The sequence below is a fragment of the Athene noctua genome, chromosome 2 (genome assembly GCF_965140245.1).
Source record: "Athene noctua chromosome 2, bAthNoc1.hap1.1, whole genome shotgun sequence".
NCBI lineage: Eukaryota > Metazoa > Chordata > Aves > Strigiformes > Strigidae > Athene > Athene noctua.
In genome coordinates this window covers 138,908,701-138,930,184 of record NC_134038.1, presented here as the reverse complement: position 1 = coordinate 138,930,184, position 21,484 = coordinate 138,908,701, and the positions used below count along the sequence as shown (strand labels likewise).

General features: G+C 37.2%; 1 protein-coding gene across 2 annotated transcripts in view; it reads right to left on the bottom strand.

Annotated features, from left to right (window-relative positions):
* The window catches only part of PALS2 (protein associated with LIN7 2, MAGUK p55 family member), a 65,154-nt gene that overhangs the window by 26,941 nt on the left and 16,729 nt on the right, over positions 1–21,484 (bottom strand). The window contains exon 2 of one of the 2 annotated variants that reach the window (XM_074900423.1): positions 5,327–5,445. In XM_074900423.1, the coding sequence (XP_074756524.1) occupies positions 5,327–5,443 (117 nt within the window). In that variant the 5' untranslated portion in view covers positions 5,444–5,445. Of the gene's footprint in view, positions 1–5,326; positions 5,449–21,484 lie in introns of those variants that run through there. The other variant, XM_074900424.1, reaches the window with a different exon arrangement.

The following is a 21,484-nucleotide window of genomic DNA, read 5'->3' as shown; positions in this document are numbered from 1 at the left end:
TAAGTTTCAAGTAGCTACAATTTATAAATGTTTTATATAAATTCTCTGGCAGGAAAGCCAGAAAAATGACATATAAAGTAATATGTATATGTTACCTCCATAACTGCTGAAGGATTTTGTATGCTTAACTACATGACCCAACGAACTTTATGAGCAGCACTTGTCACAGATGCTTGTATGTCCTTATTTCTTATAACCTCTACACTATATACACAAAACAGTCCTCTCTGAACAGTACAGCACCTCCGATTTTTTCTGCTTCAGAACCCAGGACAAGTACACCTTCTGGAAGGACATAAAATGAACTCTGGGATCTTCTCAGAAAAAAACCTAAAGTCTGGAAAAGAAGCATTTACCCCAGACTTCTACCATTCAAACAACTTCAAAACAGCAAATTCTAAAAAAAAGGCAATGGGCACAAACACAAACAGGAGGCTCTGTCTAAACATAAGGAAACACTTTTTCCACTGTGAGGGTGACGGATCACTGGCATAGTTTGGTCAGAGAGGTTGTAGCATCTCCCTCCTTGAAGATATTTAACAGCCATCTGGATGTTGTCCTGAGCAATCATCTCCAGGTGGCCCTGCTCAAGCATTGGGGTTGGACCAGTTGCCCTCCAGAGGTACCTTCCAACCTCAATCATTGTGAGATTCTGAGATAACTTATCAACTCTTTCTAGAGCTACTGCTGCAGACATAATCCTTTACTAAACACTGCAGATATGAAAGGTAGGGGCTTGAGCAGCAAGAGAAACATCTCAAATCTGAATGCTTCACTTATTACCGGTAGCACTGTATCACAAAATTGGGGAATAAGAGGAGGCCAAAAATAACTAAGATTCTCAATGCACTCAATTAAGGGCTATTTACAACACCATAGCAACAAGAAGTTCAAAGAAGAACAATCTCTCTAGCATGTAAAAACACAACAAATAACAGATATATTTGGGAGTCATCTATATATAATTTCCATACATATATTTGAATGTATGTGCACACAGAATCACATAATCAACCAGGTTGGAAAGGACCTTGAAGATCATCCAGTCCAACCATTAACCTAACACTGACAGTTCCCAACTACACCATATCCCTCAGCGCTCTGTCAACACGACTCTTAAACACCTCCAGGGATGGGGACTCCACCACCTCCCTGGGCAGCCCATTCCAACGCCTAACAACCCCTTCTGGAAAGAAATACTTCCTGACATCTCGTCTAAACTTTTCCTGGTACAAATTGAAGCCATTACCTCTTGTCCTATCACTTGTTACTAGGTTAAAGAGACTCATCCCCAGCTCTCTGCACCCTCCTTTCAGGGAGCTGTAGAGGGCGATGAGGTCTCCCCTCAGCCTCCTCTTCTCCAGACTAAACACCCCCAGTTCCCTCAGCCGCTCCCCGTTCGACCTGTGCTCCAGACCCTGCACCAGCTTCGTTGCCCTTCTCTGGACACGCTCGAGTCATTCAATGTCCTTTTTGGAGTGAGGGGCCCAAAACTGAACACAGGAATCGAGGGGCGGCCTCACCAGTGCCGAGTACAGGGGTCAGATCCCTTCCCTGTCCCTGCTGGCCACGCTATTGCTGACACAAGCCAGGATGCCATTGGCCTTCTTGGCCACCTGGGCACACTGCTGGCTCCTGTTCAGCCGGCTGTCAATCAGCACCCCCAGGTCCCTCTCTGACTGGCAGCTCTCCAGCCACTCCTCCCCAAGCCTGTAGCCTGCTGGGGGTTGTTATGGCCCAAGTGCAGCCCCCAGCATTTGGCCTTATTGAAACTCCTCCAGTTGGCCTCAGCCCATCGCTCCAGCCTGTAAATATTAGTGCTTCAAAACAGATGTTAAAATTTTGTTAAAACCAGAAAACTTTTGTTTCCTGAAATCATCTGAGTATTAAATTCTACTTCATATCTACAAAATAGTGTTTCTGCAGGACTGACGATCAAACACTGGAAAGGCTAACTTAACATAAAGACATTTCAAACATTCCCCAACACCAACACACATAAACCAAATGACCATGATTACAAAGTCACAGGAAGCTTGGCACCTACACACATTCTCCTTAATTAGGGAATGTTATTTTGTACAAATATATAAACAATAGCCTTCTTTTAATATATACAGTAAACAATATCCTTCTTTTAAAGTTTACTTCTTTTACAGCAAATAAAAACCCAAATCTATTGACTTTTAAACACAGTCCAACGCAAAACCTTTATAAGATTATAGAGAATATGGGTTACCTTCTTTCTCACTCATTTTCTTTAAAATACTATCACTAACACAGAGTATAATCTAAATACAAATATCCTCACACTTCACCCCAAAATCAAGGCCTTGGGAAACTGAAAGTTTAACAGTCAACAACCTCTGATCCTGTAATATGTTGGGAAGTAGCAGGATATGGAGTGGTATGAATAATTTTTTTAAAAAAACAGGAATACCTAACATATTGCTTTTTTTTTTTTTCATTTCAGTTCATCATTTCAGAAACAGTGATACTGAATTGAGTCTCTTGACTCATTCAATATTTATCATATTTGCCAAATGTTCAGATAGTAAGGTTTTTGCCTCCAGCAACCTGACATTCTAAATATTGGATTCAATATTTATAGATTACTCCTAAGATGTTTCCTTGGTCTGGGTTAGGCATTTACCTGGTATGCTGTAGTCTGTGCTACTATACTAAAAGCAATTATATGACTGCAGAAGATAAAAGTTTTGAGGTTCAAAAGAATGTTAACAATCCAAGAGAATTTTTGATAGGAAAGTTCAGTAGCAAAACTGAGTAAAATCTGTGCATGTTCCAAATTCAATAACTGTTTTCAAAAAAGTGTAACAATTCTAAAGGCTAATTAGGATTGAACATAACCCTCAGCACAGGAAAGATATGGACCTGTTGGAGCGAGTCCAGAGGAAGGACACAAAAATGGTCAGAGGGATGGAACACCTCCCCTCTGAGGACGGGCTGGGAGAGTTGAGGTTGTTCAGCCTGGAGAAAAGAAGGCTCCAGGGAGACCTTATGCAGGCTTCCATTACTTAAAGGAGGCCTACAGGAAAGATGGGGACAAACTTTTTAGTAGGGCCTGTTGAAAGAGGACAAGGGGTAATGGTTTTAAACTAAAGAAGGGTAAATTTAAACTAGATATAAGGAATACATTTTTTACGATGAGGGTGGTCGAACACTGGAACAGGTTGCCCAGGGAGGTGGTAGATGTCCCATCCCTGGAAATATTCAAGGTCAGGCTGGAGGGGCTGAGCAACTTGATCTAGTTGAAGATGTCCCTGCTCATTGCAGGGAGGTTGGACTAGATGACCTTTACAGGTCCCTTTCAACCCAAACTATTCCATGATTCTATAAACATCAGTAAATGACAGGAAAATACATTTTACAGTGATTACAGTTACTTCCCTTTTCCCCTACCACCTACTGAAGAATGGAAAGGTACAGTAAGAGAACCCTATCCCAAAAATATCTGCAATTTCTGCACTCATGCCTTTATAACAGATCAAGTGTGAAATAACGCAATTTTAAAAGATTAGCCAAACTTAGCATTGCAAAGTATTATAAACTATTCTACTCATTGCTTGTGTTCAGTTTTTTAAGGACTGAAAAGAAAAATTAAGCTTGTTTGGCTCATGGCACATTCCCCTAAATTTCTTTTTGTCCTTTTTGGGATACTTTACATAACGATTAGTCTTAATAACTGACTAATAAAGGAAAATGAAAAAGCTTTTACATTTCTGCCCTGGTCTGAAATGAATTTGCTTAAATAATCTGATCACCTCAGGGTCCTGAGAATTGTCCGTTCTGTTAAAACTAGCTCTCCTAATAGAAAAACAAGTTTTACATATTTTTAGAGACAAATGGATATATATGAACTATATATATTTCATGAAATGTGATGTCATTTTAATCTCGTCCTTATTTAGCTCTGCTGGCTAGGACTGAGTTTTTGGGTTAGTTCCAAAATAATTACAAAATAAAATATGAGTGCAGTCATGCCATATGAACACAATTAAAAACTTTCAGCATTCTAGATAAAGCAAGTTTATAGTTAAGAATTTGCTTCCATTATAAGCACTTTTTTACATCTGCTAGTCATTAAATTTCACATAATTGTAATTGGCCATTAAAGCACAAATTCTTGGTAAGAAAAAAAAATGCTTTTCACCAAACATTTTCTTCATGATAAATATTAAATTAAAGATGACCTATGCAGCAGATACTGAAGTTGGAAACAACTCTAAGTAAGAAAATGCTTTTACTTACTCTAGTAAATTTAGTACACAAATCTCCCTCTGCAGTCATCTCACTAGCAGATGAGATACTTCCATTATTTCTAAGTTTATTACTGTGGAATGTCTTCCACTTATAACCAATTTTTTTGAACAGCTAAACAGAAGTAAATTCTTGCATGACTTCTTAGGAGAAGTTTTCCTTTCCAGATTTTTATACTGAGCAAAATCCCTGCACAACAATCCTTCAGCTTTACAGAGTATTTCATGCCTGCCCAGAGGGCACTGCTTTCAGATGTCTATTAGTATTAAAGAGACAGCTACATTTAAGTTAACTGTTTCTTTCCTCATGAAAGGAGCTTATTTTTATAGAGTAAGATTAAGAAAGGATATAAGAGCTGTGCAATATTGACTGCATCTCCTACTGGTAAGATCAGCTACATTTTAATTACACAGTCCACAGTTTTTGTCAATATCAACTTACATATTTATAATTGATTGCTACCATCTATAAATAAAATATTTTCATAAAGCAAGACCAAAACTAAGCCCATGTTTTAGAGAGCTGACAATCAAAAGGTCCCTGAATTACTCTGAGATCCAGGAAAGGGCATGGAGACAATATTTCACTGGGCTGACCAGAAAGTTTTTTTGAACCAAAGACAGAAAGAAAACTTGTTTATGCTATGGGAGAAAGAAGGTTATTGCTCTCACTTTTCAACTTTGGCAAAAATGCTAAAAGTCAGAAGGTGCATGGGTTTTGCACAAAACAGTGATCACGAGACTGTATTAAAACCAACTGTTTTAATTTCAAGTATTTTGACATTTTCTTCATAAATAAGGTTACAACATTATTTCTGGTGTCTCTGAATTTTTCTTCTTCCTCTAGAATCTTCCATATACCAATAAATCAGCATGCACAGAAATTACATTATACCAAATCCTCACCTTCAAGAACTCCTTAAGGCTTTTAATAAGATGTACCATACATAAAAGCCATTGTTAATACCTCAACCCATACTCTATGTTCACACAATAATTTAAGAGTTAAAATATTTCCAGATTTTACTCAGAGCAGCAAGTTTTAATACCTTAGCAAGTGATCTTACAATAGGGTTTTCCATAATTCCTTTAAGAAAAATCAGGTCTATTTCTTCAGCTCCTGTCGATGTCGGCAGATCAGTAAGGTTATCCAGGACCTGCTGCATGGCTGCTGACAAAACAAAAACAAGAAGTAAGTACTGATCAAAATAGGCTTGCATAAACTGTATGGAAATACCACAGTATCAACTTTAGAGGTGTTAAGCAGCTAACTACATCTACTGAGAGCAAGTGGACAGAATGGAAAAAGAACTTTTTGTTTGTTTGTTTGAAAGATGGAAATAAAGTCCCTATCCAAGTCCTCATCACCACCATCAACTTAAATCCAGGCCCAGCACATTCCTTTCAAGATCCACTACTACTTAAAGACTGAAAAAAACAAACAACTATGTATAAGGTATACATAATCTTCCAAATACAGTAAAAGCAACTCATTCATGGCTTTTTTCATTTAATCTCTTTCTGAGGAAATTTTCAGCCCTCATACATGTACCAACCAACTACAAGTTTTACAATGTTTGCATAGGCAAATGCCACTGTTTTTAAAATGAACACATAGTTCCAAACCAAATTTTTTTAACCAAAAATTTGCTTGCAAGGCAGCCACTACCTTGGAGACACTTGTGTCTATCCCCAGAAGTCCTTCACAAGTTTTGACTTATTGCACTCCAGCACTAAGTGTAGCTGGTGCAGATGCTAACAACCTTGAACCACAACACACTGCAATGGGAAGTATATCCTCAATGCAAAATACATAGTGCCTGCCCAGTACCTCCAGTGGAGATTTTCCTCGCCATCTACAGACTCAGAGAGAACTGGGTGAGAGTGAACAACTGTGCCCAAGAAAAAGTCAGAAAATCCCACCATTCCAGCTGTGTTGTCTCATGAAGTCATCGGGATGAGAGATGAGAACTTATTTCCTAACTGTGTGCTTCAAATCTCCCATTTAAGATAAACAAACCAGATCTTTTATGTTAGACAACAGGTTCAGCGTGTTCACATATTACAGAATTCTTGTGCATTTGGGCACGTGTGCAGCAGCCCTTAGCTGGGATTATATCAGCTAGCCCCAGGTTGCAGAGGTAAACATGTGCCACTTTAGGCTTGAGCACAAAAGGGGACAACAGTGGAGACAGTTATCATGTCCTCCACAAGGTAAATGGTCATTCTTTCCCTGTTTTCCAACATATGACTAAATATTCTTATCTTGTAGTATTATCTTAGTAGTGAATAAGCTATATTGTTCTTGTTTTTAACGATATTCTTTTAAACTCCTGCTGAGTTATATGTGCATGCTCAAATAGACACATACACGTATACTAAAAAAAAAAAAAATCTTCTGTCAAGATCCTCAACAAGCTAAAAATCATTAGAACAACCACTGTGTACTGCAGTGCTCTGCATGTTGCACAGCAGCATGTATCAAGAGAATTAGAAAGCCTATATGCCCCTTCTCCCACACAGGAATCTACCCTTAACTTTCCTCATTGCTTTATAATGAAAGCTATTATGAAACACTGCACAGTAACAGAACAAACAGCATTTTTCAACACCTACTTTCTAATTTCAATTCTTCCTAGAAAATTCCATTCTAATAAAAATTTTCTGACCATTCTTTCTGTCAAGTAGAAGTAACTTTTCAACATTCAAATCATCCTGTGTGCCACATTTTAACAACAGCAGTGTATATCAAAAGACTGCATTTTTAAAAAGTATGTTGTAACCATACTTCTTACTTTCAAAAAGTTAATCTTCTGTGAAACCATGAGTAGGAGGGAAAATGACACTTACTTTATGCTTTCAGATTCTGAAGCAATATTGTTGCTACTTTATAATAGACAAAGTGCTGTTAGCAATCACACATTATGTAAAGTCACCAAATCAACTTGTAAATAGGCCGCATCTTCCTTAGATTAGGTATGTCCTATATCCTGACTAGCTCAACTGCAGATGTAACTGCCTTGTTTCGCATTTTCTCAATTCTCAGTTATAGATTCATGATTCTTAAATGCAGTCATGCAAGCTGGAGTATCTGCAGTAGACTGACGTTTCTAGCCAATTTACGTGGTGTACTAGGTACTGCATAAATAGTGCGTTATAATAATAAGCTTTCTATAAATTTTTAACAGTTATATAAATTGCTTTTAAGGGACTTCAGGTTAGTGCTTTTGTTCTTATAAATAATCCAAGTAAAAATATAAAGCTTCCTTCAGGTCAAAGCATGCATCTCAACTACCAGTTGCAATTCAAACACTTGATGCTGACAGAGGTGTGCATAATAAAGACATTCCTTATGTATCTCCATGTTAATAAGCTGTTTCTTACGTAACCCCTTCAGAACTCTGCCTATCTTAGAATGATAACTTCATCATCAAGGAGAAACTGTTAAGAGTAACATTAAGCTTCACAAGAATTACTTTCAAGCTTTTTGCAGCTAGTCAGGGTATTTTCAAATGAACATTTTATTTAATAAATGTTTCAGAAATTCTAGCATTAAAACTGCTTAACTATCTTTTAGCCTTCTTGGAAAGCAGCAGCCACCTTTATCAACATGCAGAGTTCAAAAAATTCACAAAGGCAGACTTGCATCCCAGGTGATCAAAACCAGCTGTTTTCAGAAATAGCTTTGTATTGCCGTGCATCCAGTGCTCGCCTTCTCTCATGGCACAGCCACCATGGCAAGAGGTTTCTTAGCTATAAATAGCATTGCCTCAATATTAGAAAGAAATCCTCCTGGATTATTTATGTTCCAACACAGTATGGGTTGCCTCAGTGTAGCTAGTTCCCCATCTTAAAGGGAAGATCTTTCGAAGTAGTTGAATAAAAATATAATACTGTTAAGTATCCCTTTATTTTAATGAGCTACCAGGTTAAGCAAAATTTTTCAGCATGAGAGAAAGCTTTAAGAATCTTCAACAAAATCTTTGCACCTGTTACCTAGCACATGCTAACCAGAAACTAGAACAATGATTATGTTTCACTGTGTTTATATGCTTCAGTGTTACACCACTTTACATTCACCTGGCAAAACAATTCAGAACATGACCAAATACTATTTTTCAAGAAATCAGCAAGAGCATCTTCCAACAGGAGTTATGTCAGCTGGTTTATTTAAAAAGAACAGGCAACAATATATTGGTACTTTTTGTGACAGACTAGACTAAGCACTTTAATTTCAGTGGTTTACATTTTTTATGCAAGTCATGGGCCAGCTTCAAACATAGTTCCCGTTTAATGTGAAATGCTAATATTTGCTTACATGTGAAAATAGCTTTGAAAATCTCAGCAACATGTTGACCTACATATGCCTTAGACATTCATACATGTCCTTTCAAACCATCTGATTTATCCAAAGACAATTTAAAAAGGTGGAGGGGGGAGGAGGGGAAGACACTTTGGTAAATGTATTCTAGACTCTCTTTTTATGTATCTATTCAACAGGCTTTTGTTTATTCATTTCTAGGGAAAAAATTCTTATTAAAATACAAACGGCAGGAGATATGTTGTTTCCTGGCTTAATTATAATGATCTTTCAGAATAATGTAGATACACAATGGAATTTCAAGTAGCAGTCTTTAAAATAATTTCTTTTTTTTTCTTTCCAGGGGCAAAGCCACCTTAGCTCTTTTCTAAAAGTACCTTATCTTTGAGCAGCAGGAATGAAAGCTGAAGATGTAAGTAGGAAAAGAAGATGTAAGTAGATGTCACGTAGGAAAATTTTACTTAAAAGATCAGGTCCTATCAAGCAAGAAACAGATGGAACTAAGGAGTTTAGAGACTACCAAATCTAAATACCCTACCAAAAATTGCCTTTTGAGCCTCCCATCTCTTCTCTGGCAAATCTGCCTTTGAAATGCTGATAGAGGTTACTCACTGGTGGAAGAAAAAAACCCACCACCTGTAGAACTTATATGTAAGTCAGGCATACAAGAACTAAGGACTACAATGAACAAGCTGCATAAACCAGATTGTCAGGAACACTCATTGTCGAATACTTTGATGTCCAGTAAAAAGCAAATGCATGCTTTTCCTTCCATGGAAAATTAATTGGGTGTCTCTTGCCTCTCTCATCCCATCTTTCACAGGAAACCGGTAAAAACATACTAACTTTGAGAGTTCCACCACGCACCTTCTTCTCTCTCTAAATACAAGACTCTTTCTATATTCAAAGACCCATCTGGGTAAAATTTTAAATTCTCATCACAACCACAAAATGATTTGCTTTTGAGAGGACAGCATGAGATAGGCATGGCTGACTACAGCAGTTAACAAAACCATCTAGGAACACACACATTACTAGAGACACACATTGACAACAGCCTCCAGACAGAACAGGAGGAATTGAACAGCAGAAAGGGGCTCTCAGTTGAGGCAAGGTGTTGAAATAAAGGGATTCTTAGGAAAAAGTGACAACAGAACCAAGTCTGAGCTGGGACTCCTAAGAGAAAATAAGATTACAATGGGCCACCCTCCACTCCAGCCCTGGCTTTGGTGGCAGGGAACATACACATAGGATTAATTTGCACAGTCAGTTTTCAAAGAACATTTTCATAATCATAGGAAGTTTAAAGCCTCAAGCAAGACTCTGCAGGAGCATACTGGTCTGATGTGTACATGCTCTGAACAATTTAATCCTACTATGTATATTACCCCAGACTCAAACTAGTTTGCCATTTGAACACCATATCAAAAAGGGAAAGCGGTGAAAGGCATGTTAATTGATCTCTGTGGCAGACAGAATGCATTCTGAGGTATAAGACTACAGAAATCCCACTTTCTAATGCAAAATTTACTAACCAGAATTAACTCCTCCTAATTCACATAAAGCTCTTCAGACAACCAAAAGATGTTTCAATGGTTTAATCTACATACTGTACCTTACAATAGTAAATTCAGATCAAATGGAAATAAAAGATACTATGATAAGTCTTCTCTTCTTGTATTTATATGAAAAAGACAGGTTTCCACCAAGCTTTCAACTGTGACTCTTCTATCAAATTTGATTTTATTCTTTCTTGCAGTTCCTAATTCTTGTCTATATTAATTCTATATAAAGGAAAGAGGAAGCATACATTTAAATAAATTTTCCAGATTGGCAGACAGAAGACAAATGTGTCACTCACTAGGGAAAATTAAAGCTTTCCAGAGTGAATACCTTGCACAGATTTTTTTAGCTCAATTTCATTTTACTACTCTCCAAGCTTACAAACTAATAGGAATGAAAAGAAAATTATGTATAATATATTCACATAAATGTATACATATTTATTTCCACATGACCTACTTATCTGGCTAGGAGATGAGGCTGGTGCTTACACAAAGCCTAGAAATTTAGATTAAAATCTCATCACATACATAAACTTTGGAAACAATTTCTTGTGGGACTTATAACCTTTGCAAGAGGGATGTATCCAAAAGAAAACTTTCACAAGGCACCCAATATGTGTAGACAAAGGAAGATTCATTTGTAACTCATACAGCTCTTAACTTATGACAGCTGTGTACATTTCATTTGTATTCATGTTTTTTAAAAAATGGAATTATGTTTTAACTTAAGGTGAAAAAAACCAGTTATTTTGTAGTGGTCACTTCTCTCCCCTGTTACAAATCGTAACATTTTTGACAGCCTAAGAGTACCACAGGAGTACATACGAACAAGTTAACATTTTGAGCTAGTACAAACAAGTTCATTCACTAACAGACTATTGACCAAGAATGTAAGAAACACTGACAAAGCCCTCTGTTACTACTGTTAAAGTTTCAGAAACCAGTTTTTAAGATAAAAAGTCTCTGGGAAAGCATTATGCAGTGAGCACATACAACACGATGTTTGCATTTTCACTGCCAGCAACTGTATTCATTGAGCAGAGATTACATTTAGAAATAGCTCCAGAGAAGTACTATAAAAGTGATGTAACTTGCAGTTTCACCCCTCTGCTTCTCTACGCTAGGCTACAAAGTAGTTAAACAATCCCATACAAGGTATGCCTATGTTGCTGATTTGTAGTAGGGTAGCGATACTCAGGCTCACAAGCATCCACAGACTTTGCATCTGCGTCAGCGTGAGGTTTTCTCCAGGCTACCTGACACAAAATTGCCAAGCAGGGAGTGTTGGGCCAGCACAGCTATAGCCCTATCAATAGCCACCTTAACTCAAAGACTTCTGGGCAGCAGTCCACTGTACCATCATGTACGCACATTTTCTAAACAGGACCCCTTCTTCATTCAGCAAATACAGTGGATCTCCTCTAGAAAGACAGTAAGACTGCTTAATAAAGGAAGCTGTTCTCTGCAGCACGCATACTTTACTGACTGCAGAATCAGAGAAATGAATAGCATATATGGCAGTGAATTAGTAAAGGCAGGAGGAAAAGTCTAACTGATAAGAATGAATGCTCCTCTAGGTATTCAAATTCTACTCACTGAATTTTTGCATGTTGAAAAGAAATAACATAAATGCTTAGAAATGTTTACTAATTTTTTTTTACTTCATTTTCTCCAAGTCTCCTGGCAAGCCTAGATTGAGCTACATTAGCATAATTATAAATAGAAGCTCGAGCAGTCCCTACTCTTATCAAACCTAGCTCAGCTACATCTTTCGTGACCATTTTTCATGACTCTTAAGGTCACAAAAGCTTTGGGGAAGAGTGAACAACCCTTCCCCATCCCAAATACTGTAGCCATACTTCTTTCATGCAGTGAAGTTTGTCTAAAAAAAGATGAAGAACAAATTTTCTGATGAACAGATGGACCTCACAGCTGCATCTTTTGGAAAGAAAAGCACTATTTTAAAATCATTTCAGCAAAGATAAAAAGGGAACAAAGCATTGCATCTCCAAAACCAGAGGAATTAAAAGGTTAAGTCTTATTTGAATATATGTATCATGACCAACAATAAGATATTGATAAGAGATACACTAAAATCCGGTACTGAGGAAACTGTGTTAATTAAGACTTCTCTTTCTGAAAGGATTATAAATAAAAAGATCTCAATTGTAAAGTACAAAGGCAATTAACTTTACTTGATGCTCAGTAACTAAGCTTAATGCTTTGAAGATAAACCTATATAGGTGTTCAATATTACCAAGTTTTTTGACTTCTTTTAATTGGAGAAAGACTGATGCAAGCTTCAGGCACAGATGATGATTAACTGAGGAAGCATACACATGCACACACACAAACATGCTGAATATGTCTTTTCTGACGGAGAGAAGCTTCTCATCTAATGATTTAAATTGTACAGGTCTAACCCCACAGTTGAAAGTCCTCTACAGCAAACAAATGGTAAGACAGCAGAAACCTGCATGGCAATTCCTCCACTGTAGTCTGAGACACCTAATGAATTTGCCCCTTCATTATGGTATTTGTGCCACACTGGAAGAGGCAGGAGGGCTTAAGATGCCTTCTGAAAGGTTCAGGAGATGCAATTCTTTAAAAAGAGAATTCACTTTCCCATTTTTCTGTTTAAATAGCTTTCATGCTCCACTAATAAAGTAGCACTTCTTACTGAATTACAACATATATAACTGTTTGAGAGTCATAAGTTGAAACAGAGGATTACTAAAAATTATTTTCTTCCCAGTGATACACTTAGGAAAATAACTAGATCAAGTTATGAAAGCTTAACTTAAGTGCAAAGGGTCTCCACAAGGTCTCTAATCCAACCTTATGCTTTAAGAAGGGATAGCTATGAGAGTACACGTTGCTCAGGGGTTTACCCAGTAAAGTCTTGAAAATGTCCCAGGATGGGGACTACATAACTTCTCTTAGCAAATGCTTCCACTGCTTCCTAATGATGAAAAAGGTTTTCTTTATCTATGGCCTGAATTTCTCTTGATTCCATTTATGTCATCTGTCGCACCCTCACGGGAACAGGTTGCTACAGAAGTTGTGGAGTCTCCATCTCTGGAGATATTCAAAACCCAATGGACAGAGTCCTGGACAACCAGCTCCAGTTGATCCTGTTTGAGCAGGGGAGTTGGACCAGATGATCTGAAGAAGCCCCTTCCAACCTCAGTGATTCCATGACTCTGTAATTATTTCCTGGTATCCTCCACTCACATGGAAAGCTTTGCTCCCTGCTATTACTCTTCTTGAACTTTGCTATATACTCTTTCACACCATGTAAATACTACCTTTAAATAAATACTGAAAACTCATATTGATACTATACTGAAAGACAGAAATCTCTACTTCTGTAATATAAAAGGCTCCAATTGAAACCCATAAACATCATCAACTCACTTATGGATGCCTGCACTTCTCCAAGGCCACTTTGGCAACACCAAAAAGCTATCCTATCAGTGGTTGTTTTGAGCTAAACATAAGAATTAATTTTAAAAAAGCAAAAAGCAGACCGGTGCCTTCAAATAATTACTTTATGAATTGATACTAAATTGCTAATATGTTGTTTTACAGCCTCTGAATATGTTCATCAGAAACTTAATAACTACAGTAAATCTTTGCTGAACATCGGAACATCACCACTGCCAGCTGACAACAAATAAATATACTTCCACAGTTTCTGAAAACTTTACACATTGCCCTAAATATATGAAGCTTTTGCTCTAGCTATTTGCATTAGTCTCCCTAAAAGGTAGTACCAAACAGCCAAATTTTGAAACCAGCTACATTTTCCCTCTAAATTGTATATATACAATTATGATAAGGCACAGCTTAAAAGAAACAAATAGTTTTCCTCTTGCTATTACAAATATTCATATGTTGCCATTTGGAAGAAATAATCTTTGAGGAGATCTTTGAGAAGACTTCAAAACATTAAGATTTCTCTGCACCTGCCAAGCTACACAAACATGAAGATCAAATATTCCAGACATTGAAGACATTTTTGAAAAACATTTAAGTAATCCAGAAATCTAAGTCTGTTGGAGACAGTGGAGATCAGTGGAAAGAAAAGGGGATATTCTATACTTCTGAAAGCCTCGACCTATAGCCTAGACAAGTAGGGCTATATATGTAAAAGCTTCCATTGTAGGAAAAAAATTAAGTGTTCCCAGAGGAGAGAAATTAAAAACAGTATTGTGCTTCAAATTACAAGCAGCAGTTGCGTTTGAAATAAAATATGGAAGGAATTTAGTGCAAAAGCTTCAACTACCACATAGCACAAACCGGAGTGTAAAAGCAAACCAACCAAAAGCTTTTTAAAAAGGCTGAATTATTTAATTTTTTTGGTAATGTTCTTCTTTTCAGCTACAGATGTTAAGAAAGTATGTATTGATGTCACACAAAGACTGCTGTACTTTCAATGAATACTAGCATATGCCCCAGGAGAAATTTCAATTTTGGTGAACAAAGAATGTACTCCCTTAGTTCTTCAACTACTTTAGTACTTCAGGTACTAGGGGATATTTCTAAACTGATTTTACACTAAGACAAAACACATTCAGTGGATATGCAGTCTAAGATACTACTTTGTACCCAAAGCTTCAGTACAAACTCAACAAATTTCAGGACGTGTCCCGCACTCAACTTATACAACAGGCTGAACTTACCGGATCACAATAATCATCTTCCCTGGTATTTTGCAAGAAACAGCTGGATGAAGAAACTTGTACTCTCTGCAGTCACACAGGCAATTAATGCCAGTATTTATGAAGTCCAAAATACCAGCATGAAAGCTGCAACAAAGTACAACTTTTGAAGTACCCCTTTCTCTGCATCTTAAATTTTCAGGTCTAATATGCACTCTTCCAAATGAATCAAAGTTTTGTATCTCTATTTCTGTCACAGGACTCTAAATTATTTATCTGTTGCAGGGTGACAGAGCCAGAAACAGCATAACTGATTGACAAAATACTAACAACGTAGGTAAAGATAACCGTTATATACCCACAGGAGCAATTTCTGTTTAACAAAAAAATTCAGTTTATTGTACCACTTTTCTTGGTGGAAAAGTTGAGATGAAGTCATGCAGAACTAACTATACAGTTTTATCCCACTGATAATCTTAAGGCCAACTGGAAATCAATGAAGACATCTCCATAAATCAGATCCCTTCTTCACACAAGTACTAGACCTGAAGAGAAAACAGTGAACACCCTTCCAAAGGGAAAGGAGAACTCCACTTTTAAGTGTTACATGCTTGCATCTTGTTACCGGTCTCCAATCAACATTGTCACAGTGGATAAAGGTGAGCTGTGAAATGAGTTGTATGTTGTGTTCTGCTTTTAAGAACAGGCACTCCAGCAGCAACAAAACGGAAGGTTCAAATTCTGCTATGAACATGTTTCACTTGTACTTGCATCTTGGGACACTATGCAGGCATCTTCAAAGAAAGCTAAAATTAATGAGAACAGTAAGGTACCCTATTATAAGTGTAAATGTCATGGCTCAGAACAATACTTAACGAGCTATTTTGTAATGTTTTTTGGGTACATCTGCAAACGTGCCAAGGTACTTTTAATATACAAAATTGGATATCTACTGCATAACAAAGTAACAACACTACACCTCCAGAGACACACGATAAATCTGATTACTGTAGTTTGTACCACAGGGGTGCTTGCATCCTTTCACCTGAAAGCACCTGATCACTCAACAGAATACCAGTAGTAATTTTTTTTTTTTTTTTTTTTTTTAAATCCACACTTCAAATAGCTGGGTGTATTTAACTTTAGTCTTGTTTAATATGAAATATAGCTTAAACAAGTCTTTCTGTTCCCTGTTATCAACCCAATTTTTTTTTACATCTAGCAAACAATGCCTCTGTTTTCATTCTTCAAAGCTAAAGAGGGCAATGTTCTGTCCTGCAGAGGGCAATTTCTCCTCTCCTATTGGGAAAGAAGCAAGCCTGGAATAATTCCCCTGTATCTCTTCCAGTCTACATCTTTTTTCCAACATGGACAGTCAGAATTGTGTAAAGTATATCAGACAAGAGTCTCAGGAGTGCCTTGCAAAACAGCATTAATACCTCCCTTTCTAATGATACAGATAGATCAGGAGATCTATTTTGACTTTCTCACAGTTACACCATACCACCAGCTCAATCTGCTCATCTGTCACAAAGAATCTAAGAGATCGTTTTGAAACTCTGACCCATCCAAACCTTAAATTCGTAATGGCACAAAGCATCCTCTTCCTTAAGTGCAACACACTACATGTATATTCATGTATATTTCGTCCCGCTGCTATTGCTCTAGGTTTCAAATCAGGTTTTGGCACTTTGGTTTTTATCACCTTTTGCTTCAGTGAAAATGCTTAGACAATTAGTTTCACCAGAAACCACCTTTCATCAAGACACTGCTGCTGCTCTTAACACTGCCTCTTTCTACAGCTTTAAGTGTAGCAGACACTGAGGAATTCTAACAATTAAGAATTTTATTATGACAAGTTTTGATACTGAGTGAAGTAAGGCTGTATTAACACATTCTCAGACTTATTTCATAACAACAGAATGCTTTCTAAAATGAAAGCATCCAAACACAGCACTTTCAAAATCTGATTGCCCCATTATGATGCAGCCACTTCAAATGCAACACCTATGCCCTTTCAATACATCACACCCATTAACATTTCATGCATGCGCTATTTCAGATTTCTGTTGTTGTGAAGTATTTTTTGAATTTTCCCTTCCAGCCTAAAGCACTGGAGTATTTAAATTAGATCTGCATCAGTGCAGACATAAAAATATTTTTATTTGAGGTTCTATTAAAGATGCTGCACAAGCATTTGAAAATTGCTCAATAAATTCATATGCAGAAATGCAAGACAGCTTTTCAGATCACAAAATAAAGCACTTTAGAAAAGATTTAGACTACCCAAACACATTCTTTAATCAAAAAAGAAAGTATTCTGATTTAAAATGTAAAATATATTTGATTATTATATTATTATCTTATCTACCTCATTTTTCTAGAAGGAAGAAGACCCACCATGCAAAAATTCCATGGGGAAATTTTCAGTTGAGTCTACTTAATTTCACTGAAAGCTTTCCTCTGCATCACAACTTGCAAATGAAAAGTTTAAGACAAGAGTGGAACTGCAAAAAAATTATAAAATGTAAATGAAACTACGTCTGGCCCATGACCTCAGTTTTCAGTTTTACATGATCCCCTGGTACATTTTCCAGAAGTTTCACTTGAAGTTCATTCTTTCCCTCTCATGAAAGCACTCCCCACCTCTAAGCAAACAAGCTTATTAAAGAAGCTGTAAAAGCAAGTTGCTAAATTAATAATGTTACAGTTCAGGGTAATTTACAACAGGAGAAAAAAAAGTTCTCTTCACTATCCTTGTCATATGACCCAGTTCTTGTTTATTCTAAGGACACACAGTGAAGCCTTACCTACAAAGAAAATTTACCAAAACACACTTGGAATGTTAGTACTGATGTAGTGGATAGAAAATGGCTTTTCCAAATTTGTTTGCAGAACAACATTGCTGATGTTTTTAAATGGTAAAAAATACCACATAAAACCTTTGTACTTTAATACAGAGATGGCAAAACATGATAGCATGTTAAATGCTTACTTGACCTGCATGAATGCCCAAAATGCATCTCAGACACTTCCCTAGTAAGAGGCTTTATTCTAAACTTCTAATTTAACCCAAACAAGATTTACAAAACATTCTATTCATTATCCTCAACAGCTACCTTCCTTTAATCCTTTGAAGAGTATGTTCAAGAACCCTGGAAAAGGAATAAAATTATCACCTTGACACTCAGATTTTGAAAGGAACTGAAAAACTCCATGGAGTTAAGTCACACTGCACTTAGTCATATTTCACCTCCCAGACCATTTCCCCGCAATATGCTGTCAGGGTCTATTTAGGATCACAAATGTTTAATTAAAGTGGGAAACATAGTTTCAATTTAAGAATATCTGGACACAATAATAGGGGAAAAAGTTATTTCTAGTAGTCTTGGGACAGCTTGCATTAAGAACTACACGTTTTTAAGGGAATTACCACTTCAAATGTTCACTATCTTCACTTTCAAGTCAGTTTCCAACTTACTGCTGTGAACACTGAATGACAATGTTCTGTGTTCTGTAAGGTAGATATAGGCACAGAAACTGCAAAGGTTATCTTCAAAACAGTAGTTTGCATTTACATCTGTGATGCATATTGACAAGTTTGAAAATTTTCTACTCTATTTCCTTAGAATACCAAATTTGGTTTCATTAAGTTTTGCCTAAGAACTTGTGAATTTTCAGTCATGTACTCTGTCACAACTGAAGCAAAACCAGAGAAGTAAAGTATTACAGTGAGTAACTTGCGACCATATATAGTTACAAGTTTTCGAATAACACAATGAGTTTTAAGTATCATTCCATTCATCTCTCCCTTTGGAAAGCAGGGTAATAGATGACAGAAGCTCAGAGACATAGCTACAACTTCAGAGTAGTGGAAGGGCTGCAGTAAAAGACAGGGTAACATAGTTCATGCTCAGATATATAATGATCAGCTTCATATATAAACAAAAATCTTGCTTCCAACAACTACTGATGGCTTCATTCCCAGTGTCCAAAGAATGTGCTTAAATGAAGTACAGCTTACTAACAGAACTAAAGATTAAGTGGGAAGTTAGAAATACATTACATGCCCAGATATAAACTGGTGCTATTGTATGAAGCCCATATCAGTTGATATGAAAGCACACAGAGCCTAGTAACTGCAGTAGTGGAAGGCAGCCATCTCACCCTCTCACTTCAGCTTATTTCTCTGATAGCAGTAACCGTTCAAGTACGTACTTCCAGTCACCCACATTACCCAAATTACTCCCTCAATTACTGTTGCACAAGCCAAATTCTGCACATCTTCAGTTCAATTATTTTCTTTTTTTCAAAAGAAATTCTCACAAATGCAAGGACAGCCAAACTTTTTTTCTTGGACAGTTCACACCACTGCAAAACTTCATCAAAGAATGCAGTCTATCAAGGCTTTTTATAATTTTCTTAGGTAAATTACTGTAGTATCTGAAAGTAAAAATGTTTTAAACAGTAACTTTTACTTATCTCTTTTATAACATGTTTTCTTGTACAAATGAGGCCATGATGGAACTGGGCTTTCTTAGTGCATCTGAAACATGAGAAAGTCTACAAAGGGAAAAAAATTGAAGAAATTTTAAGATAATTTCTTTCTAGAGTCCAAACTGCAATTGCTGTTTCTTAAAAGCAGTTCATATATATCCTCATATTAACTCTCTTCAATTCCATTTACGGTGAAAGAATAAAAGCCACGTATTCTCTTGGGTTTGACACAAGTCCTTTGTTCTATTCTTCCCCCAACTCTTAAGGGTCTCTCAGAGAAAGGGGTGGGAGGAGAGAAGAGAGAAGGATGCTAGTAAAGCAGTACCTGACTAAGGTAAGAACCTCACTGCGTTTTGACAACTTAACCTCTCAGATTCACACAAGTTCTGCAGCCCAGTTACTTGAGTACCAGTAGTCAGGATTACTTACTAATGCCATTGAAAGTGGAGATGACTCTCAAAACAGCCTATTAAAGTCCTCCCACGTACAGTTAGAAACGGCAGGTCAGGGACCATGATTCTTCTTCACCCCTAACCTTGGAATCGATAAATAATTCCATGTTTCAGCTCTTCCACAAGAAGGTTTTATGAAATCTGGGTCCTCGCCTGGAAAATACTAATTGCTTTACCAACCATCTTCAGCATGGCAGTTGAGAGGACTGTCTCATCACACTAAGTGAGTTCTCAGTCAGTCAGTCCCATCCATAGTAGTTTCTGCTTATTATACTCCCCATTAAATTCCTCTTTACCAGAAGAGTATTGGGCCTGAGAGATATATAAAAAGAGAGCAATGTACCCTCCTACAGATAAATTGGTTCTTTGGACACAACTAGCTTTAAGATAGTGGAATAATTTAACATGAAGTTGCCCTCAAGTTCCCAAGTGAACTTGAAAGCACAATGATGTCTGCTTCTGTAATCCTAAAATACCCAGCATTTTCTGGGTGTTATAAGGTAAAAAACCCATTCATGACATTCATTAACTGCTGGCAACAGAGAAAACAAGTACTATCTCAGCAGGCAGGTCATAAAGCACACACAAGGTAATAAGAATTAAATAGATGGAGTAGTCATTGTCTCATGCAAACTCAGCATTGAAGTTAAATGGCCACATTCTTCCTCATAATTTTGAAAGGTCCAAAACAAAACATAGTCTAAGAACGCATTTTCAGAAAATGTAAATTCCTCTTCATAGAAAGGAAATCAATCTGTTTAGTTATGTTTCAAATAATCCCTACACTCTTCCTGAAGATATGCCAAAAACCCAAATGAAATTTTGATTTTACAACTTTTTGGATACCCAGTCTGTTAATATGGCCTCCCACATACCTACACACATTTCACTTGCATGTGGTGCAAGAACAAGTCCTGTACTCCGGACAGGATCTGGTTGGCTGTCTCTTCTCAAAGAGCAGCTGATAGTTTTAAGTAGCCCAGTCTTGCACTTCCCTAAATAAACACATCCTGGCAGCTCAGCTTCAAGCATCCTACATGTCAGCTACATGCATGAGCAAAGCAAGGTGGCATGCTGGACTTCAGCTTACTTTTTGGTCCAGCTGGGAGTGGAAAACAGCTTGAGGAAACAGATATAAAGTAAACCACATGCAGGTAGACTGCCACAACACCTGTCCCCAAACAGATTCAATGACACACTAACAAAGGTACAAACCCAGCAGCCTGTTCATAGCCAGGCAAGCACTCACTGGATTGCTGGTCTCCCTACAAGCATTAGTCTGTACACAGAGGTGCATTAGAAGCATCAGATCTTCATGGTGAAAATTCCTTTGGAACAGTCAGTTTGGCAGAGACCTTACCAATAATAATAATAGCACTCTGCTTGGAAAGGTATCTTTTTGTTTTTGTTAATATCTCTTCCATAAATCAAGTTTACTGAAGGCACCGATTATTTCTCCACCAAAACTTGCCATGGTAGCGAACAGCAATGACACTTGATTCCATGAGAAGGAATTTGTGTTCAATGGCTGAAGCAGCTGAAACATGAAAGAAGTTTTTTCAATTGCAGAAACTCTGGCAGTTTCTGGTTTTCTTAACACAGTGTCAGAATTTAAATACCACATCACTTCTCAGCATAAGTTTTCAGCGCCAGACAAGCCAACTTTCTCACAGAAGGAATCAACGCTTGCTTTTCAATACCAAAGAGA